Source organism: Mauremys mutica, chromosome 1 (assembly GCF_020497125.1).
Source record: "Mauremys mutica isolate MM-2020 ecotype Southern chromosome 1, ASM2049712v1, whole genome shotgun sequence".
In the NCBI taxonomy this organism is placed as follows: domain Eukaryota; kingdom Metazoa; phylum Chordata; order Testudines; family Geoemydidae; genus Mauremys; species Mauremys mutica.
In genome coordinates, this window is record NC_059072.1 from 110,858,288 (window position 1) to 110,885,499 (window position 27,212).

Genomic DNA, 27,212 nt, shown 5'->3' on the forward strand with positions numbered 1-27,212 from the left:
TGGCCAGGGGAAACATTCCCACAGAAAAAAGAACGAGGAGTACTTGTGGCACCTTGGAGACAAATTTATTTGAGCATAAGCTTTCGTGGGCTAAAACCCACTTCATTGGATGAGCTTATGCTCAAATAAATTTGTTAGTCTCTAAGGTGCTACAAGTACTCCTCGTTCTTTTTGCTGATGCAGACTAACACAGCTACCACTCTGAAACCTATTCCCACAGAGAGAGTCCATCCCCCTTTACTGCTGCTTCTTGTGTGACTTGCTTAATTCCTTATTCCAGTAAAACTGCAGTAAGATCTTTTACATGGTTAAAAATGAGATTTTCTAGTGACCGTAAAATGAAACAGAGTGAGGGAGAGAACTGAACATCACGAGTTTGTTTATAAAAATGGTTGGACTTTGGTTTATTAAGGAAAACTAAAATAATATAGTCCTGTAAGGTATTAAGACCACACCTTGTTCTCTCATTCCACGGGCAGGTCCTGAGATAATGTTTACAGTCCTTTACTGAATGGGAAGTGGTATATAGGCCAAGTTAGTGACCTTGCATTTGGGTCTCTTCTGCCAGGTGAAGCAGGAGTATCAGGACTGATAATCCTTGCAGTCTCTATCCTGACCAGTGTAACTGAAAAGGCTACTTTCATACAGTCAGTTGAGGCAAATTTAGTAATTTTTAATGCAAGATTATTTCTAATGTAGCTGTAACATATCAGGCTGTGATCTTGTTGGATCTCTCAAACTGACCACAGTTAGGTCTGGGCAAAACTTGGCTGGGAGACTACCACAGAAAATTCAGGATGCTGCAGAAAGTGGTTTTCATGTTTTAATACAAAGCACCCTTCCCACTCAGAAACAATGGCTCAGAACTGTGTTGGGGGATCGGCTGACCACTTGTACAGTCATGAAAGTGGGTATTCCATGTCATTTTTTTGCAAAAATAGATGTTAACCCTGATACCCTGGCTAGCACTTTGGGAACTTCAGAATGGAAAGAAACTTTATAAATGTAAGGTGGCACTCTTAGAAATGATTATTCATTAAATTGATCAGCAACTAGGATGATCAGAAAATGAAAACAGGGTATGGGATCTCCTGAAGGATTCATCTAATCAAGTACTGGATAATACTGTTGTCTCCAAAGAACTCTGACTGAAGGTCTTTTATGTGGCTGTGAAAGGAGCAGCTGCCTTTAGCTGAATACGTACAGGATCTATGTTTCCTACTTCATGAACTTGGACTGATCCTGTCTAGATATGAAGGGTCTGCTGGCCCTACGTCCCCTGCAACTATAATACATCCGTGTTTAGGGAACATTTTGATGTTGCTCTTTATTTTAACATTACTGGCATAAGAACAAGGAGAAATGTTCTTTATTTAGACCCAATTGTTCCTTATCCTTCATGGGAAGGAAAGTGGGTCTGCATGATTGATTCTGGCAAGGGAGAAACAGATCTAAGAAGAACCAGATTTGCTTTTGAGAGAAGGAGCCCAAATCTTTATTCCAAACATCTGTGATTTTTATCAGAGGACTGGGGCAAAGGATGGGAATATATTCACTTATCATTTGTTCCTTGTGTCTGATGAGGCCCTGAGGGCTGTTTTAACCAGGGGGAGAATGGCATTTGCCTGCCGTATGTCTGCCATTAGACTGGGGTGGGTGGGTTCTGAAGTGTGGAGTCCAGCTGCTCTTTGGAAAGGCAAATTAGGAGATGGGCAAAGGAAAGGCTGGAGACTAAATGAGATCCTGGCAGCAGTTTAGAATCAGCTGGAGAGAGCTGTCCTGTGACTGCTGGGTAAGGAGGACCCAGTTTGGATACAATAAGATTTCCTCTTATCTTCCCAAACCTTTGCTCAAACTGGTTTTAAAGGCTGAAAAATATAGTCAACATTTATTTTCTGTGGCTTTTTTGGTCTTCTTGCCATTCTCTTCCAGGTTCTGGCCAGGACCAGACGCGGCAGTGCTGAAATAGCATGAGGACAGGGGTGATGGGGTATTTCCAGGATAAGAAGAAGAAAGCCGAGAGGCTTTTCTCTTGCAAGATCTGCACAGTTTTGCAGGCCCACCAGGTCCATTTAGTTCAGATAGGCATTTATATTCAAGGGTATTTACCTGAGCCTTGATGGTGCATCTCGCTTCTTAGTATACCTGGTAATGGGTGATTATGATGATGTCGAGTAGTAAAGATTCCTCCATTTGCCTCTCTCTCTCTCTCTCTCTCTCTCTCTCTCTGCAGGTGCCTTCTTTATCCCCTATTTCATCTTCCTCTTCACCTGTGGGATCCCAGTGTTCTTCCTGGAGACAGCGCTAGGACAGTACACCAGCCAGGGAGGGGTCACCGCCTGGCGGAAGATCTGCCCTCTCTTTGAAGGTGAGTCAATGAATGGGTTTCTCGGGTCCACGATGGAATTTCTGGGTCTCATGGGGTTTGGTGTGAAAAATTTCAAAATGTCTATTTCTTGTTCTGAAGCAGAACAAAAACAAATGATAAAACCTGGACTTTTTTTGTGAAATTGAATTCTTGTTTTCTGGACAGTTCTTCTTTAAAACCGCAGAGAATTAATCTCACAACTATCCTGAAGTTTTATGATCTCCATTTTACAGTGGGGGAAACTGAGGCACAAAAAGATTAAATGAATTGCTCAGAGTGGCATTTGCTGATATTGGCAGAGCCAGGATTAGAAGCTACCTCCTAGAATCATAGAAGATTAGGGTTGGAAGGGACATCAGGAGGTCATCTAGTCCAACCCCCTGCTCAAAGCAGGACCAATCCCCGACTGAATCGTCCCAGCCAGGGCTTTGTCAAGCTGGGCCTTAAAAAAACAATAAGGATGGAGATTCCACCACCCTCCTGACCCTATGCTTTTGCTCTGGCCCCATTGTTTGGGCTTGGGATGTAATTAGCAGTGAAAACCTTTCTTATTTCTGATTTCTCCACTATGATGAACCACATTTGGATCGCCCACCCTCAACCTGAGTCTTACAGGATTCTTTGGTGAACCAAATTGCTCATTAATCTGCCCTGCCCGCAGCTCCAGTGGGATGGCCTACAGCACTATTTGAAGCTAAAGTCTGATCTATTTGGGGCTAGCCTGGGGCCATTTCCTAACCCCTTTCCCTCTTAGGAATTGGATACGCCTCACAAGTCATCGAATCCTATCTGAATATCTACTACATCGTCATCCTGTCCTGGGCTATCTTCTACCTGTTCAGCTCCTTTACTGCTGTGCTTCCCTGGGCCACCTGTAATAATCCTTGGAACTCAGGTACAGCTTCAGCTAGTCTGCTTCTGGAAAGAGGATCTGGGTTTGAAAACTTTTGATCAAAACTGCTTTTTGAGAGAAAATTGGGTATTTGATTAAACCCATTTTTTCGCATTGTTTGCTTTATGTGGAAAATTTTGAATTTTCATTGAAATATTCAGCTGAAAACTAAAATATTTTGATTTCAGTATGCAGTTGTGGGCCAAATGGGTGTTTGGTTTCCTCATGTGCAGTGCTGGATTTACACTTTGCATGTCCCTAGGCAGGGTCTGCACACCTTCCCTGGTGTCTAGGCAGCTGCGGGGCCCCCTAGCTCCAAGCTCCCCACCCCCGCCCACAGGGGCTCAGAGCTCCAGAGTCTCCTGCCACCCATGACTCGGCACTCTGGAGTCCCCCACTGCCTACGGAGGCTGGGAGCAGCGCGCCCCCCCCCATGGCAGCCAGGAGCAGCAGAGTCCCCCACCATTTGTGGTAGCTCGGAGATCCGGGGCCCCCGTTGCCAGGAAGAATCCGGGAGCTGTGGGGTGATTCCCAGCCACCCGCAGCAGCTGGAAGCTGTGGCAGATTAGCCACTGGTCAACAGGGGGCCCCTGGAAAAATGGGCACTCTGGTGCCCTGACCTGTTCCACTGCCTGCCCCGGCATTCCTGCCTGGGAGCAGGGTCAGGGCGCAGGGGCTTGCCCCACTGCCCCCACCCACCTGGCACTCTTGATGGGGAGTGAGAGAAGCCCCCTGTACTCTGACCACAGCAGGAGTGCAGGGGTGTGGGTGGGAGGGACTGCAGGTGTAAGGTGTGGGGTGTATCCCCCACTTGCTCTGGCCCACAGCCCCACAAACCCCTTATCCACTTCTGGCCAGGAGCTCCAGGGGTCCCCACTGCTTGGCAGCAGATGGGAACTGTGGGGTACCCCCACAGTGGCTCAGAGCGCCTAACCATTGTGGACAGTGGGGGTACTGCCACTTTTAACTTTTAGGCATCCTGCCACTCAACCCCCTCCATCACAGACCCTGCACTGCCCCAAACACACATACCTCCCTCACCCACCCCCACTGCCCAGCGCCCCTCCACAATCCCCCCACTACCCAGAGCCTCTCCACAACCCCCCAGAGACCTGCTCTGCCCCCTGACTCACTTCCCAGTGGGGCTGGTGAGTGCACTGTGTCTGCTGGGCTGAGTGAGGAGCGATCCAGCAGGGCTGCATGGGGCCATCTCTCGCTCAGCCGACTCTGGCCCCACCTGTGCTAGGACCTGGGAGTGATAAAAATTTAATTTTTAGGCATCCCTAGTCACGTGCCTACTGAGCCTAATGGGAAATCCAGCCCTGCTCCTGTGCCCATTCTTCTCTATGGGCTGGGCTCCCCAGCTAGACTACTTCTCCCATGATGCACCATGGCCAGGATGCAACAGCCTCCTGCCACCATGAGGACAGACCATGGTGCATCATGGGTCAGGTAGTCTGACCGGGGAACTCAGCTCATAGCGGGAGCATGCAGCAGCCAAACTACAAGTTCTATGCAGCTCCAGGCACCACCTTGCCAAGCGTGTGCCTGGGGCAGCAAGCCACAGGGGGCACTCTGCTGGTCGCCGCAAGGGCGGCAGGCAGGCTGCCTTCCGCGGCTTGCCTGCGGAGGGTCTGCTGGTCCCACGGCTTCGGCGGCGCTGCCGCGGGACCGGGGACCTCCCGCAGGCAAGCTGCCAAAGGCAGCCTGCCTGCCATGCTTGGGGTGGCAAAGTACCTAGAGCCGCCCCTGCTCCTATGGCAGCATTTCTGAATAAATGTTTTGGTTTTTGATTTTTTTCATGGGAAATTCAAAATTTTCAGCAGCAAAAAAAGCCCATTTTCAGACCAGCTTTAGTCTGGAGTCCTCACCCCACTCTAAGCCATGGAAGGAGCTTTTCACTGGAGCTGGCACTGCCCTTATCTAGTGTAACGGGGTACAGCACAAACCACTCATTGCACCTCAGACCCTCAAGCATCTGGGCCAGCCTCCGTCACAGCAGAGAACTGTTCGTTCAGTCAGTCTTTGGCTTATTCAGGCCAGGTCTCTGCTAGGAGTGCACGGTCGGTATAGCTGCACCAGTGTACTGTACAGGCAAAGCACGTCTCATGTGGTTGCAGCTTATACTGGCAAAATTGTGCTTTGTCCAGTATCGCTTATTCCACCCCTTGTTCCCTGAGTAAAATAAGCTTTCCTGGCAAAACTCTTAGTCTCAAATCAAGGTTGGATGTTTTTCTGAAAGATTTGCTCTGGGGATTATTTTGGGGAAGGTCTATGGCCTGTGTCATCCAAGAGGCCAGACTGGATGGTCGGAGTGGTCCCTTCTGGCTGTGGAATCTGTGGATCTATAGAAGTTCCCTTTCCATGTTCAGTCGATTCTCAGTCCTTCCCTTGCCATACCCCTGACAAGGGTCACTGCCTTCCCCAAAGGAGGATCCGAGTCTCGCAGCTCCACAAGCAGAGCTTTATTTGTGGGGAAGCCAGGGAAATTCCTCTCTGAGCTATCTCTTAACATTAAGTAACTTCCCAGCCTGGGTAACCATAATCACTGCCCCACAGTACCCTGCATTCCACAGCCACCTGGGTTCTATTCAGTAAGGAGCCTCCACTTCCCCCATCCCTCTGGCTGTTCCTGGACTAGGATTCTGGCAGGGGTGGGGGGAAAGTGATGTTTTACAGGGCAGTGTGAAGTGTTTGTTTGCAGCTGGAGTGAACAGGGAGGAGGCGGGAAGGAGCACAAAGGCTGAGAAGCACAAGAATTCTCCAGGCTCACCGACTTGCTTCCTCCTCTGTAGATCGCTGCGTGGACTTTCTGAATCACTCTAACATGGAGAACTGGACAGCGCCTGCTAATGCCACCTCCCCTGTTACTGAGTTCTGGGAGTACGTACCCCGGTTTCAGACTTCTTTCCTCAAGTGGTCACAGCAGTGTGAATACTCCATATGGAGTCTCTGTAAGGCCACATCTCAGAGCCCAGACCTATGGCACATTGCACATCATGGGGCACATGAGCACATTCCCTGCACATGCAAACTTGCATAGTGACTGGGCACACTGACAGAAATCCATGGGGCACGTGGGCACTCCCAAGACACACGCTGTCTCACCCCATGCACCACACAGCCCCAGAGGTCGGACGTTGACCCTTACCGAGAACACATGCATGTACGCACACGGACACATTCTTTCTGACATGGCAGATGCACTCAGCACCTGCAGATTGTGGATACACAGGGCCTGAATACATGTTGGCAGGGCCACCCTGACAGACACCTAGCGGGCACGCATGTATGCACACCAAGTGTGATGATCTATCTAGAGCAGGAGGCCAGGTGGGAGGGGGCTGGAAGAGATTCTGCAAAGATGCTCTGCGGTGAAGCAGGAAGAGACACAGTAGCTTTTCCCCTTATTCTAATTGAGTTCCTTGTTCAGTGTTAGAGGAAAGCAACTTTTTCTGTGATTCTTTACTGCTGGGCACCTACGCACCCCATGAAAACACCCAGAGGGCAAACAGACGTAGCACCCAAGAGGAGTGCTGACAGGAGAAATGCTGCAGAATACACTGTAGGGAATCATCCAGCACCGGCCCTCAGGGGGCGTGAACAATATGGGAGTTGTAATTCTAAGGACTCACACTCACAACCATGCCCCCACCCAATCTAGGGAAGTGACAGGAAGCAAGTAGGAATCGGGCTCAATCACAATAGCACATTTTCATCCATCGCTTTCAAAGTGCTTTGCAAAGGTGATCAGTATCCATTATCCCACTTAGCCTGTCTGGGTATGTCTACACAGCAACTAGAGACTCACGACTGGCCTGTGCCAGGAGACTCGGGCTTGCGGGGCTGTTTCATTGCTGTGTAGACGTCCAGGCTTGGGCTGGAACCTGGGTTCTAGAACCCTTCCGGGTGGGAGGGTCCCTGATTCTGGGCTCCAGCTCGAGCTCAGGAATCTACATTGCAGTGAAACAGCCTCACAGCCCACCCCCCACGAGCCTGACTCAGGTGGCGCGGGCCAGCTGCGGGGTTTTCTTTGCTGTGTCTCAGCTTCCCCATTGGTGAAGTGACTTGTAGAATGCCACAGGATGAGTCAGAGGAAGAACTGTGTCAGGCTGCCGTGCCCTGGGCCCATCCACCAATAGCTACAAAAACCATTGTGATTTCAGTACAACATTGCTAGCTACAAGGGAGACCCTAGAGTTCTGGGGGGAGGTTTGGCCAGGAGGACATAGTTATCATAGATATTAGGGTAGTGAGAGGCTGCAGGCTCACATGGTCCCTGTTACACTGTCTACACTATGAACGGGGCTGTGTGGTCCCAGCTCTTGTAGATATACTGATGCCAGCTCACATCTGAGCTAACGTGCTTAAGAGTAGAAGTAGCAGTGTAGCCATGGTAGCATGGGCAGAGACAGCACCGTGCTGGATGCCCTGAGTACAAACCCACCTGAACTCCATGGGCATGTAGCAGGGGCTGCTAGCACAAGCCACCCCTGCCCATGCTACCACAGCTACACTGCTATTGTCAGTGTGCTAACTCAGGTGAGGGCGAGTATGGCTAGGTGAAGTGGGAATCACCCCCCATCCCCCGCTCATCGTGCATACCTAGCCTTAGGGAGCCTGGGTGCTGAGGGGAACCTGTAGGGATGAATGAGGGCCACAACCATAAGAATTCCTGGAGAGAGCCATAGAACATGGGGTGATTGGAGGAAACAAAGTAGCCAGCAGGTGATTAGAAGCCTTTGATGCTACTGGGGGGGTGGGGGGGGCTGCAGGGGAGGCAGTTGATGGAGTGTGGCCTGTGAGGCAGCCAAAGGGATGGCAGTGATGTGAGATCGGGAGTGACTGTGCTTTGAATGGTTGGGGGCTGCAGTGGGGCTATTGAGGGCTTTGGGAGAGTTGGAGAGCCCAGGCTGATTAAAGGATGAGGTGGAACTGCAGGGGCCAGGCTGTGAGGGGATCCCAGAGACACCTAAGGCATTATGGTGACCAAGAACACAGTATTGCTGCCAGGGCTAGGGTGACTGGAAGCAGGAGTGATGGAGGAGATTGGGCAGCTGTGCTATGGGATGTGTATGAAAACTCTGGGGGAGGGGCTGCAAGTCTGGGACGTTAACCTCTCTCACCTCCTGCACTGTCAGGAAGCGAGTCCTGGGACTCACAGATGGTATTCACAATCTGGGCACTGTGCGCTGGGAGCTGGCTCTCTGCCTCCTGCTCGCCTGGGTCATCTGCTACTTCTGCATCTGGAAAGGAGTCAAGTCCACAGGCAAAGTAAGAGCAAACTCTATCCCCTTAGCCCCTAAACCTCCTCCAAGCTGCCATTATCTCTCTTCCACCTTCTTAGTCTTCTCCATGATACAGAGAGAGGAGAAGAAGAAAGGAGGCAGGGAACACACAAGACATAGGGCAATACTCGGATTGGCATGGGTGGGTGCAACTGCATTGAAGTCACAGCTGCTTACGCTGGGTCTGAATTTAGTCCATTATGAGAAGAGCAAAGAAAATCAATCAGAGGGGAGACAAGGGAAGGATCTTAGAAGAAATGGTGAAGTCCTAGACCAGCATGGTCCACTGTAATAGGGAAGCCTTGTGAAAGACGCTGCTTCACCATTAGCAACAGACAATCATCCAGTTGCTGATGCACAGTCCCCAAGTGGTCTGGTGGCTTTTGCAACATTGGCCTGTTTTAGTGTCAAATCTCCAGTCACCAATAATAATTAAACACCAGAGCTGAGTGAATATCCCACTAGAAATAATCTCTTTAAGGGATTCATCGAGGTTACCTCCCACTTCCTTATTACTGTAATTGCTCAGTTTGGGATTTTTGTCTTTTTTTTTTCCTTTAACTCAATGGATTGCTCACAAACAGGGTGCTGCTGTGAGCATTCCACACTCAATACTGAAAGTGTGAGCTGGGCTGGCTGGTTGTGATTGCGTACGTCACATGTTACTGTTTCTATTCCTGGATTGGATGAGCATAACGTATTTCACATAGGAGGCTTAAAGAAGCCACTCAGGCTTCAGTGGTGCAGGGCTGGAGTATAATCCCCCTGAGCAGCGGCGAGGGTGGGTTATACAACTCAGGGTTAGTCTTGCACATTTCTAGAGGACCTGTGACAATTGCTGAGGGGTGAGTGGCCAGTTTCTTCAATCCCCTTCTTCCATAAAAGATGTTTCCCACGATTTGCTCTCTCTCCATCCATGAAGCTCCCATCACTTTGTAGTCAACAGGAAGTCAACTCTTGACTGAAAGATAATTTTTAATAGTCAATACTTAAAGGCCCGGTACCACATACCAGATCTGGGAGACTAATTCATATGAAAAGTCTGAATGAGTAGTTTTTTAAAACCAGTTCACTTTCGCCACATTTGTGTTCCTTTTGAGTTCACTTTCCTCATACTTTGAATAAATCTGGTTTACTAGCATAAATGTTCACAAAGTGAATTTCAGAGACAACTTTCAGTGCCAGAAGTGCTTGTGTGCTCCTCCAATCGGGGAACAGAAACAGCACCATCTAACTTATTTGACCAATCATGATGCGTTTCATTTCCCACACAAGAGAGGACAGGAGGGCTTTACAAAAACTGTAGTCAAGGGTTTCAAAAATACATCAAGATTTTGGGAGCTCTCAGATTCAAGTTGAGATGCCTTTAAAAGGCTGCATTTTTCAGTGTGATGAGCAATCACTCTGAAAATCAGGCCTCTGTCGGGTGTCTCAAATTGCTGCCTTGTCCCTCTCAAATTCACTGCTCACTTTTGGAAATCTTGGCCATGAAAATATTTCTATTCATGGCCAAGATTTCCAAGACCTTTAATTAGAATTCAGTGAAAGCAGAGGCTTTGGGGATTTAAAGACTCAGGTGTTGGGTTGTTGTTAATAGAGTTGGAGGATTTGCTTTGGATGTATAATCTATAGGGTGACAACATTCCCTTTTGATCCTTCTCTCTGCTTCCAGGTTGTTTACTTCACTGCAACATTTCCATACTTGATGCTTTTTGTCTTGCTGATTCGAGGGGTCACCCTGCCTGGTGCTGCTGAGGGGATCATGTTCTACCTGAAGCCTGACATTTCCAGGCTTGCAGACCCACAGGTGAGTGAATACAGCCTGATACTGTGAGGAGTGGAGAGACTCCAACAAAGTGGTGACAGGAAAAGCAGGGGTTCAGCACCTTGCAGGATCAGGCCTTAACTGACTGTTATCTAGATCAGGTTGGACTTCCCTCCCCTAAGAGACCGACAACATACTGAGGCCTCTTTAAAAGGGTTGATGGGGAAATCTCAGCCCAGCACAAACATAGCCTTTTTGTCAGTGTATTTTAAACATATGGATGTGTTAGGTCATTGCCATTTAGGGGCTTGGCAAATGCAGAAGCATCTATTAAATATTCAGTGTATGACAGATGGTTTTGTTGAGCCTTAAGTGAAATGATGATGAACAAAAGGAGAAAAAAACTCTCCATGCTCTCTGGCCCAGCTTGAGCTTTTCTTGGAAGAGGCTGGAGCTTCCTCAGGGAGACGAGCTTCCTAGTATAAGACAAACTGCAGTAGGTGTGTAGGTAACTATTGGAGCTACACATGGTCAGTTTTTATAAACAGGAGCCCCTTTATTCTGAGATTCGGCATTTCTGGCATTTGCTGTGAAATCAGCACCTTCTTGCGGAATTGTGCTCCAGAATCTCAGCTTTAATTTAAAAAAACATTGTTTCTAGCCCTCATCCATATGGGGGGGCGGAGCTTGAAACTCTGTAACTTGCATTCAATGTTAGTTCCCTGACTTTGCAGATCTCCAAACTATTGTTCTATGCATCCCAATGGGGTGTTAATTCTGAGACCTAACGGAGAGTATTTAAACGTTAATTATTTCACTGCTGATTGCTGAATGCTTCTGCTACAATAATCAGCTAATGTTCTTTTCCCACAACCTCAAACTGTCTCCCACATCTTCCTGGATGGCAAAAGGCCCAACTGCTCCCTACCCAGCTGCTAACACCTCCAGCTTCCCCCGATGACTTTCAGATGCAGTTATGTCTTGTCAACACAAAAATCAGTGACATGTTGAAAACATAGAGACCACTTAAGTTAAATGGAATTTTAATATGAAAATAAACAATGCAGGGGCTGAGTGTTTTATTTGTGTTCAGTTAATTCACTAAAAACCTCCATTTTCTAATCTAAATGAAGTTGATATGGAATTTCTGGTCTGCCACCTGGGAGAGCTGCAGGAGCCAGACACCTTGCTGCGGAATTTGAGTCCAGTTTGCTGTGGAGAAGGTTGGACCTTGATTATAATGTCGGGGGGAGGGAAGAGAAGCAGGCGTGAATCTGTAGGTCTGGATCCATGAGGGATCTCAGTTAATTCAAACAGCAGTGGCTGTCTGCATGTATTTGAAGGCCTGCCAATTTGCAGCCACTTAGAAGCCTGCTGGGCACTGTTTAGGGGACAGCAAGGATAGTGGACAAGGTATTCCTTCCTGGCTGTTAACTTGCTACTAATATCCTTCCCTGGCTGTGTGGAAGATTGAGAGCACTGCTGCCCATCTTTTATGGCTCTGTATACTAGCATTACACTGTGTGAGAGAAAGTGCTATCAATACAGTGGAGGAGGAGCCAGCGGCTGAAGGCTGAAATAAGCTCTGCTGCTCTCGATGGGTGCCAGGATGAGTTAATGAAAACCATGGTGGTGGTGAGATACTATGAACCCAACATCTCCTGGCTGCTCCCTTTGTCCTGATCTTCCTCCATCCTCATGTGTAGGGAATACGAGGTGGTGTGGTGTCATAGAGAGGTTTTATTGGCACTTGTTTGGGATGGCTTTGTGAGATACTCATAGTTTTTTCACTACCAAGCGGCTATGTGATCTCCAACTTGTGCTGGTACAGTCTTTATACCATGCCACATCCCCATGCACCCTCCCTTTTCATGGTGGAATCTTCATTCCAGTCCCTCAAGTTGGAACAATCAATCCAGAGACATGTCACACCCTGTATGTATTCTTCCCTTCTCTGCCTGATGTAGATTTCTCCATGTCTGACAAGCTGCTGCCCCAAAGTGTGTGTACCCTGACAGGACTTTACCATTTATTTCCTTAGCCATGGCTGGAAATCACTGTCCTCTTCTGTTCTAGGTGTGGATGGATGCAGGCACTCAGATCTTCTTCTCTTATGTTATCTGCCAGGGATGCCTGATAGCTTTGGGCAGCTACAACAAGTACAATAACAACTGTTACAGGTAGGAGCAGCCTGTGCCTCTCTCTCCCTCTCACATCCAGCTGAGGGCCATGTGGGCAGGCGAGCAGAATGTAGTTGGAGCTGTGGCACTCACTGCTTCGAAATCACACGTGGGGCCCACATCATTTCATCCTATGCTCTTGGCAGCTCTTACAAGCTAAGCAGGGCTCAGCGACTGGATAGGAGACTACCCAGGAAAACCCAGGGGCTACAAGAAATGCCTTTGGTGGTTCTGCTAGTGGCACTCTGCCACCAGGGCAGAGAGAGAGGGCACGGGACTCCTGGAGGTGCCATTGTTGAGATGATGTGGGTATTGTAAATGTTACCTGATATGGAAATAAGATTTAGTAATGCATGTGGCCAAATTCAGTTCAGTTACCTGGGTCTGATCTCAGGGGAATTAGCCAGCTTCACAGTGGTCTAAAGAAGAGGAGAATCTGCCCCATGGCATCAAATGCCTTATTAAAATGGCAGCCCCTTTAGTGCCCCCTGCGTGTGTTTTAATTCGATCTGAAAGAGCAACAGAAAGATTTGTCTGGCATGACAGGTTCTTTTTCATCCAGTGCTTATTGCTTCTAGTTCCCTTTTCGTCTCAGGCCTGATCCCCAGCCCATTCAAGTCAATGGGAGTCTTTGAATTGGTTTCACAGGGCTTTGGATCAGGGCCCTTATGATTTAAGGATCCTTTTCTCTCAATATTTATTCCATTGCTCTACCCTCATATGATGATTCCTGTTGCCCCTTGTTGTGCCAAGTCCCTAGTGACTTCACTGGGGCATCCTGCTTACAATATATGGCTGCAGCCCCCTGTCATTTTTATTGCCAAGTATAATCATGTAGTTCTTGTAGTGCCAGGGGTCAAGGCTGTAGGCTGCTGACTTCTGTTTTGGGCTGCTGGCCTCTGGAGGAGTCTCTGGCTAGTGTTGGTGTAAGCAAGTGCATGGATTCATGTCCCATTCAGAAAGCTGAGCACAAAAGCAATTGCCCAGAGTGGTAAATTTGCAGAGGAAAACAATGCCGTCTCTCTCTCTCTTTGGTTCTGTCCCAAACAGGGACTGCTTCATGCTGTGTTTCCTGAATAGTGCCACCAGCTTTGTGGCCGGCTTTGCTATCTTCTCTGTGCTGGGCTTCATGGCACAAGAACAGGGCGTGCTCATTTCAGAAGTGGCTGAGTCAGGTAGGTGCTTTCTAAATGTGGCAGGGCCAAAAGAAAAACTTAAAGCATGGGTGGACTTTTTAGGAATTGACACCTTTGAATATGAAGCCAACCCATGAGGTTAGCAGTGCTGCTACCTTGAACCAATCCTACATCCTCTGTAATTGCTAGTGTCCCCAGTCCAGTTGCCCAGAACAACCCTCTGCCTTTTCTGTGGACTCGGAGGCCCAGTCATCCAGAACCACTGCTTTATTCTCTGCTATCCTGATGTACTTAGTGCCACTGTCCAGAAGCAGAGCTCCATTCCCTGTTTTGAAATCCCTGATTCTTCTTTCCAAAACCAGCCACTCAGCCCATGTCAGCAGTTAATATTCCGTGTATCAGTGACCACTTTTTTTTTTAAACAGCACATCAAACTAGTCTGTGTTGCTGGGTCATGTTGTTGGGGAAACCTCATCCTTACTCAGCTATCTGATTAGCAGGTCCGGGCCTAGCATTCACTGTGTATCCAAAGGCTGTAACGATGATGCCTGTGTCTCAGCTCTGGTCCTGCCTATTCTTCCTTATGTTGATCTTCCTGGGACTGGACAGCCAGGTACAGTAAATAACCCTCCTCTTTCCCTCGAACTCCAAGGTGTCTGTCACATGTTTGAGAGCCTCATGTAGATAATAACTCGTGGGTGGGAAATGGTGATGTGCCTCTCAGCCACCTGGAACACCTGTCAAACATCCATGTTACTACTTCAGAATGTTAATACTTAGAGCTGGCAGGTACATCCCAGCAGCCAGCTGGTGTTAAGTGTTACTCCTTACCAGTAACCTGAAGCACCTGTATCTTCCAGCATAAGTCTCTGACAATCCAGTGACAATCAGCAGCCACACTTCTTTGTCCTTGCCACCAAGTCTGCCCTTAAGGGCTAGTAGTCATCCCTCATGAACCAGGCACTTTGACACAGAATGTGTAGTAATCGCCTCTAAGTTCACTAGGACTCCCTTTGTATTGTGACAAGCACCTTCTGTAATGGTAGTTTGATGGCAGCTCCAACTGTACTACGAGTGTTCTTGATTCCAGGTGTGACTTGTGACCCTCACTGTCTCCTGGCTCCAGAGTAGCTGCTTCCTGGCAGTAACTTCTTTTATACCACAGTGGTTCCTTGTGATACACTATTTATTTCTTGATAATCCTTTGTGGTGAGGTGCAATTCCCTTATTGTCTCCAGGTTCCATGTGTCATTTCTGTTGTACCTGAACATCCTCCCTACTCCAGGTGCAAGGCTTGGGATAATCTCACTCGGTTCCAGATGTGGTTCCAGTCACTCCTCTGGGGTGCTCAATTCCTGATGTTGCACCAGTGGTAACTCCACTTCTTTTGGACTCAGATGCAGCTACACCTCCCTGTTTGCAAGCAGTTCATGCTTCAGGTGTAGGAAAAAGGAGTGAGACTGAGTGGAAGAATGGAATTGGGAAAGAGGATGGGTAGGGAAAGAGACGTTAGGTCCTTGGTTTCTTGACATGAATTCTTCTGCAGTTCGTCTGTGTTGAGAGCCTGGTGACGGCCATTGTTGACATGTACCCAGAAGTTCTCCAGAGGAAAGGGCACCGGGAGCTGCTGACCCTGGCCATTGCAATCATATGCTACCTGCTTGGGCTGATGCTAGTCACTGAGGTAAGAAGGGAAGTACATGGTGGGGGGGAGAGGGATATGGACTTGTTTGAAGCAGTATTATCTGCAGCAAGTTTGTATTTCACACTGTTAGTTATTCTCTCTCTCTCTCTCTCTCTCTCTCTCTCTCTCTCTCTCTTTAGCTTAGTTTATTAGCTGGTGAATATCAGAACCAGTAGTTCTTCTTTCTTATATAGTGCCAGGTGAGATGGTGTCGTACTGCATAGCTAAGCCTTCCTCTGGGGTATGTCTCAGAGAACCTAGCACAGGGGTCAGCAATCTTTCAGAAGTGGTGTGCCGAGTCTTCATTTATTCACTCTAACTTAAGGTTTTGCGTGCCAGTAATACAATTTAATGTTTTTAGAAGGTCTCTTTCTATAATATACAGCTAAACTATTGTATGTAAAGTAAATAAGGTTTTAAAAATGTTTAAGAAGCTTCATTTAAAATTAAATTAAAATGCAGAGCCCCTCAGACTGGTGGCCAGGACCCGGGCAGTGTGATTGCCACTGAAAATCAGCTTGCATGCCGCCTTTGGCACACATGCCATAGGTTGCTTACACCTGAACCTAGCACCAGGGAAGGGCCACCTGAAAGGAACTTTATATCCAAACTCCAGTCCGGATGGCTCTCAGGTCAAAAGTAGAGGAGCTACAAGTGAGATGAGAATGCTGCCAGTCTTTGCCGTGGTAGAGGCCTTCCAAGGGAAGGCACAGTTGGCTGGCTGTCATCCGTGGAAAACAGGACTGGGGGTATGAAGGCTGTTGATAGCAGGTCCTAGACTAAGTTAGAGCAGTGGCTCTCAACCTTTCCAGACTACTGTACCCTTTTCAGGAGTCTGATTTGTCTTGCATATCCGCAAGTTTCACCTCACTTTAAAACGACTTGCTTACAAAATCAGACATAAAAATACACAAGTGTTGCAGCACGCTGTTACTGAAAAATGGCTTACGTTCTTATTTTTACCATATAATTAATAAATTAATTAATAGGAATATAAATACTATACTTACATTTCAGTGCATAGTATATAGAGCAGAATAAACAAGTCATTGTCTGTAAGACATTTTAGTTTGTACTGACTTCACTAGTGCTTTTTATATAGCCTGTTGTAAAACGAGGCAAATATCAAGATGAGTTGATGTACCTCCTGGAAAACCTCAGAGTATCCCCAAGGTACATGTACCCCTGGTTGAGAACCACTGATTTAGAGGAAAGAAGTCATTGATAACTGCTCCCCACACTCCGGAGACAGCAAGATCCTGCTATCTGATACAACCCTTAACCTCTCGTTGGAATTCCTGCAGTCATCTGAAAAGTCAGAGGTCCTTGCTGAGATTTTACTTGAGAGAATTCCCGCAGAAGGCAATAGGAGTTTTGCCTGAGTAAGGACTGGGTGACAACTGCATCAGGACTTCAGGTTCTATCTTAATTTCCCTGGGGCTTTTACACATTGCCCATCACTGTGGGATAACCTAAACACTGCACAAAGCCGGCTCAGTGTTTGGTGGGATTAATAGGAAAGCTTTTCTTCTGTCTCAGTGGCCATTCAAGGGGTTGAATAATTTTCCAATGTGTCTGCTCCACTTTTTTCTTTCCTTGGAGGTGCTATTTTCTTGTCAAGACAAGTTGTGAGAACACAAGAGAGAGTCAGATTGTACAAATAGCTCTCCTGAGAGTAGAACAAATGCTCAGTCCATTGTACTGTCATGGCACAACAGAGCCAAAGGCCGTTGCCCCCACAGGGCTTCCAACTATGCTCGGGACCTTTGCAACATGTAGAGATGGGCTCAAACTAGAAACCCGGCATCTAAACATACTGAACTTCAGGGTAGTTCACACCTGGATCTAAACTTTGCGGCTCATTCCCAAAGCTCAACATAGCCAAGGACCACATTTAGAAACAGTGCTAGAAACTTGCCAGGGAGAATGGTCTATAGCAGCGTTTTAAAAAAAAACCCAAATCCCTGGTCTCTGTGGACACTGAAATCATGCTATGAAATGATTGTGAAACATCATCCTGGCCCCATGCCTGACAATCATTTTAGTGCAAGGTGGTACCTAGTATAATTTCCTAGTGTGGACAGGCCTAGAGAGAGATCCCTTCTCCTATGCCCCTTTGCTCTGTGTGCAGTTCCCCTGTCCCTCAGCCTTGTTTTTGTATTTGTCCAAATTCCAGCCAAGCCATTTTCTCTTGCACATACCCTTTTGCTGAGCCCTCCATATCTCCCCTTTTTCTGCTTGACACAGGGTGGAATGTACATCTTCCAGCTGTTTGATTATTATGCTGCCAGTGGTACGTGCCTACTGTTCCTGACCATTTTTGAAGTCATCTGTGTTGGCTGGGTGTATGGTAAGTGGAACACAAGGACCCAGGCTGCTATGGGAGGGATGGGAATAGCCGTGTCAGCCTCAGGGAAAAGCAGAAGTGCCTCGTGCTTCTGATTTTAATCTGTTCACCCATGGGATTCCTCAGTCGCCATACATTGTGTAGGAATGATTCTTATCTCTGCTTGGAAAGGGATTTTCCCAGAAAGAGAAGTGAATTCAGTGTTCCTGCTCATTCAGGCAGAGGTTCTGTCTCCCACGCACTGTGCTGTTCTGCCAGTGGACCACTAGCCCTTTCTGGCTGACACAGATGATGCTCCACGTAGGAGTGGCAGTGGCTGCCATTTTATGGCTGACCTGTCATGTGATCTCCCTCCGTCTTTCTGTTAATTTAATCCTGACAATTTTTATTTAATCTGAAATTCCATATACATACACACTGTGAATTAGCATGCATAAAACTCATTTGCATAGTGTCTGGCCACAGTTACAAATGAAATTAAAGATCTGATCTAGCGCCCAGTGAAATCAATAGCAAAACTCCCAATGACTTCAAGAGGAGCAAGGTTGGACCCCCAAAGCTTGTGCCTGCTGCCTCTGTGTGTGCATGTGTCTGTGTGAGAGAGATTTATACAAATGCAAAAAACAGAGCATGGAGTCATTGCAGGACCACCCAAAATACTGCCTTAGAGCATCACTTCACCTCATATGTGCTCTGGTTATCTAAAACAGTCCTCATGGTTTCAATCTCAGCTCTGATGCAGCGAGAGGACTATATGTGAGCTCTCTTCTGGAGTTGTTTGGAGAATGCTCCCTGCAGCATGTTGTGGCATCAGCCTTCAAATCCAGAGCTCCGAAAACTTATCAACTTATTCTATGCTTGGTTTTCAGAGCTGGGAAAAAATTAATTAGTGCTTCCCCTATGGCAAATGCCATCAGTGGGTTTGACACAGCCTGGTCTGTTTACAGGACTAAAGCTGTGCACTGGAAATCTGAAATCCTTGTAACGATGCCTTGCTGACAGGCAGGAGGAAGCTGCCTAGTGGTGGATAGCATCATAATTGCTGGCAGTAGGGAAGCTTGGAATGTGTGTTTGTGTTAGCGCCACTGCTGTAATACTTGGCAGCGTAAGTGTCATAAACAGATAGTTAAGGGTTAAGGTCTTTTACCTGTAAAGGATTAACTAGCTCAGTAACCTGATGAACACCTGACCAGAGGACCAATCAAGGGACAAGATAATTTCAAATCTCTGTGGAGGAAAGACTTTGTCTGTGTTCTTTGTTTGGGTTGCCGTTCTCTTTTTGGATCTAAGAGAGGCCAGACATATCTTCAAGTTCTCCGAAGTTTTCCTGAAGTATTTCCTACTATCCAGTATAGTGAGTATTAGAAAGGTGGATTAGTCTTATAATTAATTTCTGCATTTGCAATTGTGTGTTGGCTGGAGAAATATCTTTATTTCTGTTTGCTGTTACTTTGATTATTCTGAGAAAGAAGGGGGGAGAAGTCTCTCCAGTTTTATAAGTTAGACCCTGTAATTTTTTTCCATCCTGGTGTTACAGAGATAGCGTACTTTCTTTTAATAAAATCCTTTTCTTTTTAGAACTTGATTGATTTCTTCCCTTGTTTAGATTTTCAGGGGAAGGGAAGGGGGACAGGGAATCCCTCTTTGTTTGATTCAAGGTACCTTTCCCAAGGACTTGGGGGGGGGGGAGGAGGAAGAAGGTGGGGGGAATGGATTATTTCCCTTTGTTAAGATTCAAGGAGTTTGGATCTGTGTTCCCCAGGGAAAGTTTGGGGGAACAGGGAGTGTGCCAGACACTAAAAACCTGGCTGGTGGCAGCTTTACCAGATCTAAACTAGGACTTTAGTTTAGAGGAGTCCATGCAGGTCCCCATCTTGTGGACGCTAAAGTTCAAAGTGGGGAATAAACCTATAACAGTAAGCCAGAGACTCGGTGCCGCCAACCCATAGGCAGGGGAAAACTCATTAACTGGCATTAGTCACTGTTTTTTTAACTAACTCCCCCATTTTTTTTCTACTGACTCCATGTCTTCACTCTTAGAAATGAAGTCAGCAAGTGCAAATTAGAGTAAAGCCATTACAATCACAACATGTATTGTCCTGGCCTGACCTATGAGGAAATGTTTTATAAAAAAAAAAACTGGGCATGTTTAGTCTTAAGAAAAGAAGATGCGGTTGGGGGGGGGGCTGAGAACAGCCTTCAAATATATTAAGGGCTGTTCTAAAAAAGTCGGATCAATTGTTCTCCAGGTCCACTGAAGGTTGGACAAAACATAATTGGTTAATGTAAAATAAGGGAGATTTAGGTTAGATATGAGGAAAAACTTTCTAACTATAAATAGTAGTTAAGCACTGGAATAGGCTTCCAAGGGAGGTTGTGGAATCCCCATCACTGGAGGTTTTTAAGAACAGGTTAGACAAACACCTGTCAGGAATAGTCTAGGTTCACTTGGTCCTGCCTCTGAGCAGGGGCTGGACTCAATGACCTCTTGAGATCCTTTCCCGCCTCACATATCTATGATTCTATGAATAAGCATGCATGCTAACACTCAGCAGGATAGTGGCTCCCAACAGGGCTGGCTTTCTTCTTCATTCCCAGCTGCTATGTCCCATTACAGACTGCTAAGAGTGCACTGACTTCATTGCTAGTAATACTTTTCTACATGAGCAATCGGTGAGGTTGTCACCAGGATGTTATATGATCACAGTTGGGAAGGGATGTGGCCTGTGGAATTGTGAATGGGGAGGCATGATGCTCAGGAGGCCCTCTGTCTGTAAATGTGGTCCACGCCCTGGCAGTGTTTGAGAAGCCCTGCATGAGGGGGAATGAAATCTCATTGCCATAGAATGAATGGAATCCTCCCCCTAGAATTTAAACACAGCCTGGGTTTTCTTCCACAAGATCACCTGGGGAGCTTCACCTTGAGGATGCATCCCTCAAACAGACCTTCTCCTGGTGGAGATAGAGTCACACAGGGATTGGGGCCCCAGGGTCTCTTCCCTTTTTAGTAAGAGGGAGAGAGGAGAGTAGCTCCCTTTATGGGACTCTTTCACTAATTTCTGTAATGTGTCCAGCTACGACTGCTCTGGGCTCCTTCCTGCATATAAAGATTTACGAAGAACGAGGGATCCCCCTCACCACCCTCACAGAGCATTACTCCTCTGGCTAATTGCATGGGTTATCCCTTTCTCTGGAGCACTAGCACTGACCATCAGATACTGGACTTAATAATCCACCCACTTCGTCTGATCAATCCTGTGCTCCTAGTCAGATATGATTCTAAGAGGTGCTGAATGCCTGCAGCTCTCACTAAACTCAAGGAGAGATGTGGGTGCTCAGCACTGCTCAGTACTAGACCCCAGGTCTGGAAATGTCTGATCTCTAAGCACTTTCTGATAAGACCACTTGTATTTTGTTTGTGTACAGTAGCTCTCCAGTAGGTCTGAGTGCAATGGGCTATTTTTGTTATGTTCTCAACTATAGGCAAGTGATTTGTTATGATTGAATCCTTTGCTTCCGTACTGATTCCTGCCACTCGAGCAAAAACAATGCACCTTTAGTTCGCACTGGCAGTAGGTCCCGTCTCCTCTCTGTGAGCCAGGCAGTGCAGGGCATTATTATACACAGAGGTTTTGTTCACCCTGCATTTGGGAGGGGAGGTGTGATTGCAGCACATGTAGGCACATCCGAGCTAGCTTGCTAAAAAGAGCCGTGAAGCTGCAGCTGCACAGACTAGTTGCCCATGTATGTAGCCAGGGTCCCTATGTAGGCAGCTAGCCTGTGCTGCTGTGGCTTCACTACTATTTTAAGCAAGCTGGCTAGATCAGAGCTAGCCTGGGTTTGCCTACACGTACTGCAGTCACATCTCCCCAGTGCAGTGTAGACAGACCTTGAATCATAGAATATCAGGGTTGGAAGGGACATCAAGAGATCATCTAGTCCAACCCCCTGCTCAAGGCAGGGCAAATTCCCAGACAGATTTTGCCCCAGATTCCCTAAATGGCCCCCTCAAGGATTGAACTGACAACCCTGGGTTTAGCAGGCTAGTGCTCAAACCACTGGGTTATCCTTCCCCTTTAGGGCCTCATTGTCCTTTCAGGGAGTGGTAACATTTGATGCTGGCTTTGCACTCACTTTGCAGAGTGATAAATAATATACAAGATCGAGGGCAGTGGGGAATCAGGCCTGCACTTTACTGGGACTTTCTCCGCAGCTGGATCCTCTTCCTGGGGTGCCTGATACTGGAGCTTCCTCTGGTCGATCCCTTTACAGGGAGTTCAAGGCTAGTGCTTGTTCTAGCCCTCATGAGGACTTTCAGGGTGTCTATTATGGAGTCTCATCTCACTGGAGCAGGCTCCTCCGAGCTGGTTCCTTGCCAGGGTTCAGAAACAGGGCTTCTCCCACCCATGGCAGAAGTTGCTAACTCCTTACTCTAGTCCAGTGGACGGGGCCAGGTTGACCAGCATTGGCAGCATGCCATACAGTATTGTTGGGTGACGCAGGATAAGCCTTCACTGCAGAGTCAGCTTAAGTTATCTGCACTCAAGTTACTCCTCTCAAGTTAGCCTCACTGGAGTGAGAGCAGCACAGTTGAGATATAACACTTGAGTTTCTGAAACCACCTTGGTGCTGCACTCACTTGTGTGTGGGGCTAAGACTTCTGGGAACATATCCCAGAGTTCTTAGCACTTCAGCAAGCTGATCCACTCAGATTTCTTTCCCAGGCAACTGTAGGAGAACATGTCTGTCCTGTCTAGGCACATGGGAGGAATTGTGGAAGACAACTGAGAACTAGTGGCACTCGAGTGGAGCTAGCCCGCATTCACACTGCAGCGTTGGGCTCCCTTGAGTTTTAGCTTGTACCCCCTGATGGCCTAGCCCACTTGAGTTAAAAGCATCACCACGGTTGAGTTAAGGGTTTTTGTATGTGGATGGGACTCAGATTAGCGGCAACACTCGAGTTATAACTTGAGTGAAACTTTGCAATGAAGATAAGCCCATAATCAGTTCCTGCAGGAATTAAGCTCTTTTGGAGGGGTGGGTGGGGAGGAGAAGAGGTTTCTAGCTCCTATGATTGTGGAGAGAACCTTCCAAAGGGAAGCTGAGGCAGCACTGTCAGACTGAGTTTGGAGAGAGAGAAGCCATTGTTTCTCTATTGTGACTGCACCCGGGATACCTTACACTGCGCCTTTGGCAAGCAGTGTAGCCAGCCACTGGAGGATTCCACCTGCATAGGAGAACCTCAGGAGGGGGTAGTTGCTGTAGTGGCTTTATGCCAACCCCTCTCCCCATAGTCTGTGCAGGAGATAAGGCCAGAGGAAGGGAGCATAGCTCCAGTGACCCCTGGGTGCCACAACACCCCCTTGGGACCATTAGCAGTCAATGTGTAGTAGAGAATCCACCAGTCCTGTCTAATGTATGCCAGGAACAGGCCCTGTGTTTGCACAGTCTAGGACTGAGGAGCTCCAGGGGGCAGTTCTGTGCCCTAGCCCCAGCTGCACCAAGCCCATCAAGAGGCGTGAGAGCTCTTCCCGCCTCACTGGGGTGCTGCGTTTCAGGAGCTCTGCTGTCATTGCGATTGTAAACTCGCAGGGCAGGGACTCTTCCTGTGTGTTTGTGCAACACCCAGCAGAATGGGGCCCTGATCCTGATTGGGTGCTACAGCAATGTAATTAACACAAGAATGAACTACACTTTTTTTTTGGCCCTCCTCCCGTCTTCAGCGTGGATTCCTGGACAACTAATCTTTGCCGTCGCCTCTTCTCTTTCATAACATGATCCCTGGCTGGTGCCCTTTCCTTCCCCTCTCATGCCTCCACTCACTCTTCTGCTTTCCTTTCCCTTCTGCAGCTTCAGCCTGCTGAACAGGTACTTGTGCTTTCCCTGCCATCCAATGGATGGGTTGCTTAGAGGGCTCTGCTGCCTCTTTGCCAGACTGCCCTATTTTAGCTTCTGTCTGGTTATGCTTTGTAAACTCATGTCTTTAATGCCACCTCATCAGTCTCCCTCTATTGCGGGCAAGGCCTCTGGGGACTTTATCCTGGTCTAAATATTGCCACATAAGGTTTGCATTGGAGACTGCCAGTGTCTTTCCATTTGTTCACCTCTGATGAATTCTCTTTGCCCGTGCCTTGTGCTGGTTTCCAGTTCTCCCACCCCGTGACACAGCTCACTCTTGCCCATGACTATAGCACTTTCATGGTCAGTAAGCTGGCCCTTGGTTTCTTCCCACTCACACATGCACCACACACCATCTCTCTGCTTCATTCTTCATCACTTTCCTTAGAGCCCATGTTTCTGTTCCATGGAAGGTTAAGTGTCAACCTGATCTCTTCAAACAGAGAGGCCTCTTACTCTTCGTGATGTTGTTCAGCTTCCCGTCCATCCTGGAGTCTTCTCCTCAGCTCTTCCTTCTGCTTTGGTATAACAGGGACTGGTTATCTGAGGCAAGCATCCACTTTAGCAGCTTTCCCGGCCACTATGATCTACTCTTGCTCTACATTTGCATGAGACATTTCAGAGCTATGTCTCTGCCTACTGTGCAGATTGCTTATAATTTAATCTGCAGACTCCCAAGTCCCAGTAGCTCACACTTCTACTCCCCTCTATCCCATCCTGAACTGAAATGAGTTTGAGCCACTTTTGAAATGAGCCAACACCATGGCTGAGTTCCAGTGTAGACAAGTGCAAAGAAATGCATGTTGGGAGGAATAATTTAAAATACATGTGACATTGTGAATTCTATATGGCTTTATACAAATATGATAAGTGAATATAATGTAAAAGGTCTCTTGTAAGGTATCATTACAAAGCTTATAATCTACTGAGTGTGATCGTCCTATTTGTGTAAATGTACCACTCTTGTATCTGGGACTAGACATATAAAATATAACTCTGAGGGCTTATTCAAATTATACCAAGTGTGGGCCATTAATGGTGGCTTGGAATCTTAATGGCTCCCATCAGCCAGGACAATTGACTGGAGCTCTGGTTGCAAGCAGGCCTTCCTGTGAGTCAGGCTGGGAGGAATGAAAGCTTGGGGTCTTACAGTGACATGTGATCATGTCACATGAACTGGAATCCATCTTTAACCTGGTGCTTTTCCAGTGGGGGGAGGGGGTGGAAACCCAGCAAGAGACAAAGGATTCCAGCCTTATGCAGAAGATATATAAAGGGGTGGAACAGAACAAAGAGAGGAGCCATCATGAAGAATCCCCCTAGCTACCACCAAAGCTGGGACAAGAGCTGTACCAGGGGAAAGAATTGTGCCCAGGCCTGGAAGGTGTCCAGTCTGAGAAAAAACTTACTGAAATATCTCTGAGGGTGAGATTATCTGTATTCAGTTTGATTAGACATAGATTTGTGTGTTTTATTTTATTTTGCTTGGTGACTTACTTTGTTCTGTCTGTTACTACTTGGAACCACTTAAATCCTACTTTCTGTATTTAATAAAATCACTTTTTACTTATGTCGAAGAAAAACTCAGTTCTCGCTTTTTGTTTGGGTGCAGCAAAATCAAATACTTTATTATTTCTCCAGTAATTACAATGGAGGGAGAGAGTGCCATAGGACACAGGGTCGCCCCAGTCCTGGACAGGTCTCTCAACTGGTAAACAATTACATCAAGCCTTTATACCTTTGTTACAGACAATTTCTAGCAATCATGGAGACAGTAAAAAGCAACAAATACATTTTGTTTATACATAGCAGAAAGGCTTATCTTATTTGTCTCACTCCTAAGAAAAGCAAGCCTGCATTTTGGTTAGTGATTGCAAGGTCGTAATAACTTTGTACACAGTTCTTGTCCTGTCGCCTCGCACTATCTTTGCTCCTACAAGTCTCACGTCATTAGGGTTACAGTATGGCCTGACTCTTGCTAACTGACTGACACGCATTAAAATCCCCTTCAAATCCTTATTGAAGCTTTTCCTGCTTCCACACTCCCCCCTTTTGTACTTCTAGTACAACAAATATTTTCAAATCTCCATTTGCATTAATTCGTGGAGTTCAGATTCTACATCAGATGTTTCAACCTTAGGGGTTTCGATTGGATGTAATGACAAAGCATGATTAGCATGAACATGAAAGGTAGAGCTATTCTTACGTTTTTTACAACAACAACAATATAATCCTAAGCTAACTAACACTACAAACAATAACATTCCCATAGGAATAATATAATGGGGCTGTTGTACAATTTTGGTTACAAAGCACAAAACATTATACTTAGTACATAAAGTAAACACTCTGTAAGCTGTATGAAAGGCATTCTTTTCAGCTTGATATATATTCTAAAGCATATGAATTTGCCCTTGCAATTCAGAGATTCTTTGAACCTTTGGTAACAATGAAAGCAAATTTTGAAACCGATCAGGCACTACTCTAGTCCAATTAAAATATACCTGAAATCTAAAAGCTACTTGCAACATTCTATCTGCAGGCCAGGAAATGATATAATTGCCTGCAGCAGTGGTAAGATTAATATGTACATCTTGCAATGTGGTGGCTTTAACGTACACACAGCTATCATTAGCTTGAAAAAGTGGGTGTCCTGTCAGGGTAGTTCCTTGACCTCTACCCTCCCAGCAAATATTGGCATAAACAGTGACAACTTCCCCTGGCTTCAGTTTCTGTACACACTGAAGCTGTGGTGGTTCTAACGGCCAAAATGTCCATAGATTTCCTAACCTCATCCAAATATCAGCTGTAATCCCAGGAGCACTAACTAAAAATTGATTAGGAGAATCAGGCAGTCTCACTTCCCAGATATCTCGGTGAATCACCCAATCCCACATGCATCCTCCCCATGGACCTGGCAGGATTCGGTATGTGGGAGCCCACCCCCCCCCTCACCGGTCCATATGCTTGGAAGGAGCACTGTAAATGTCCACACTTCCATCCAGAAAGTGTCCAAGTATGTCGGCATGACCACAGATCAGATGGTACTCCTGATGCGTCTGTAAGGGCAGTGGGCCAAGTCTGGTCTAGATCCCACTGCAAAGCCTTCCCAGCCTCAGTGATATTCAATACCATCTCTGTCAATAACTTCTGGGTCATAGAACTAAGGGTGGAAATGACATGTAACTCACCAACTCCAGCCTGTACTTAAGATAGCTGAGTTTCAAGAATAAGGCTAGTAGCCTTTTCCAGTTGGCCCAATTTCTTATCATGTTCTTGGCTTTTAAGATATTGGCCCTAGCCCACAGGGATCTGCTCAATTCTCTTTCTTACCAGAGGAAATAACCCAGGCCCTCTGTTGTGCTAATCTAATGGCAGCCCCTTGTGAGCAATCTGGGTATGTAGAAGTGATTTGAAAACCTGATAAGGGCAATGTCATTTAAAATCCAATTAGGGAGGGCAATACATCCTGAAGGATTTATCCAAAACACAGGGCGCAGCCTGTAGATCAAACCCCAAAATCCAATTAATACCACATCCCCAAGCATGGGTCCCATAAATTTCTTCCTGCCAGTGTACAATTCTTTGTTTCTTCACCAGGGTCAGTTCTCAATGTCCTTTTTAGTCAGGAATTCCTGGACTTTGGCAATGTCA

The 27,212-nt window shown here is 46.8% G+C and overlaps 2 protein-coding genes across 3 annotated transcripts in view; one reads left to right on the forward strand and one right to left on the reverse strand.

The window, feature by feature from the left end:
- Nucleotides 1–27,212, reverse strand: part of LOC123351545 (sodium- and chloride-dependent GABA transporter 2) — a 503,805-nt gene that overhangs the window by 350,720 nt on the left and 125,873 nt on the right. The gene's annotated exons all lie outside the window — the stretch shown is intronic.
- Nucleotides 1–27,212, forward strand: part of LOC123351556 (sodium- and chloride-dependent betaine transporter-like) — a 58,325-nt gene that overhangs the window by 7,634 nt on the left and 23,479 nt on the right. For both annotated transcript variants that reach the window (XM_044990984.1, XM_044990989.1), the window contains exons 3-12: nucleotides 2,234–2,368; nucleotides 3,123–3,263; nucleotides 6,056–6,143; nucleotides 8,402–8,534; nucleotides 10,221–10,355; nucleotides 12,390–12,493; nucleotides 13,544–13,668; nucleotides 14,130–14,242; nucleotides 15,176–15,313; nucleotides 17,561–17,663. In XM_044990984.1, the coding sequence (XP_044846919.1) occupies nucleotides 2,234–2,368; nucleotides 3,123–3,263; nucleotides 6,056–6,143; nucleotides 8,402–8,534; nucleotides 10,221–10,355; nucleotides 12,390–12,493; nucleotides 13,544–13,668; nucleotides 14,130–14,242; nucleotides 15,176–15,313; nucleotides 17,561–17,663 (1,215 nt within the window). The remainder of the gene's footprint in view (nucleotides 1–2,233; nucleotides 2,369–3,122; nucleotides 3,264–6,055; nucleotides 6,144–8,401; nucleotides 8,535–10,220; nucleotides 10,356–12,389; nucleotides 12,494–13,543; nucleotides 13,669–14,129; nucleotides 14,243–15,175; nucleotides 15,314–17,560; nucleotides 17,664–27,212) is intronic.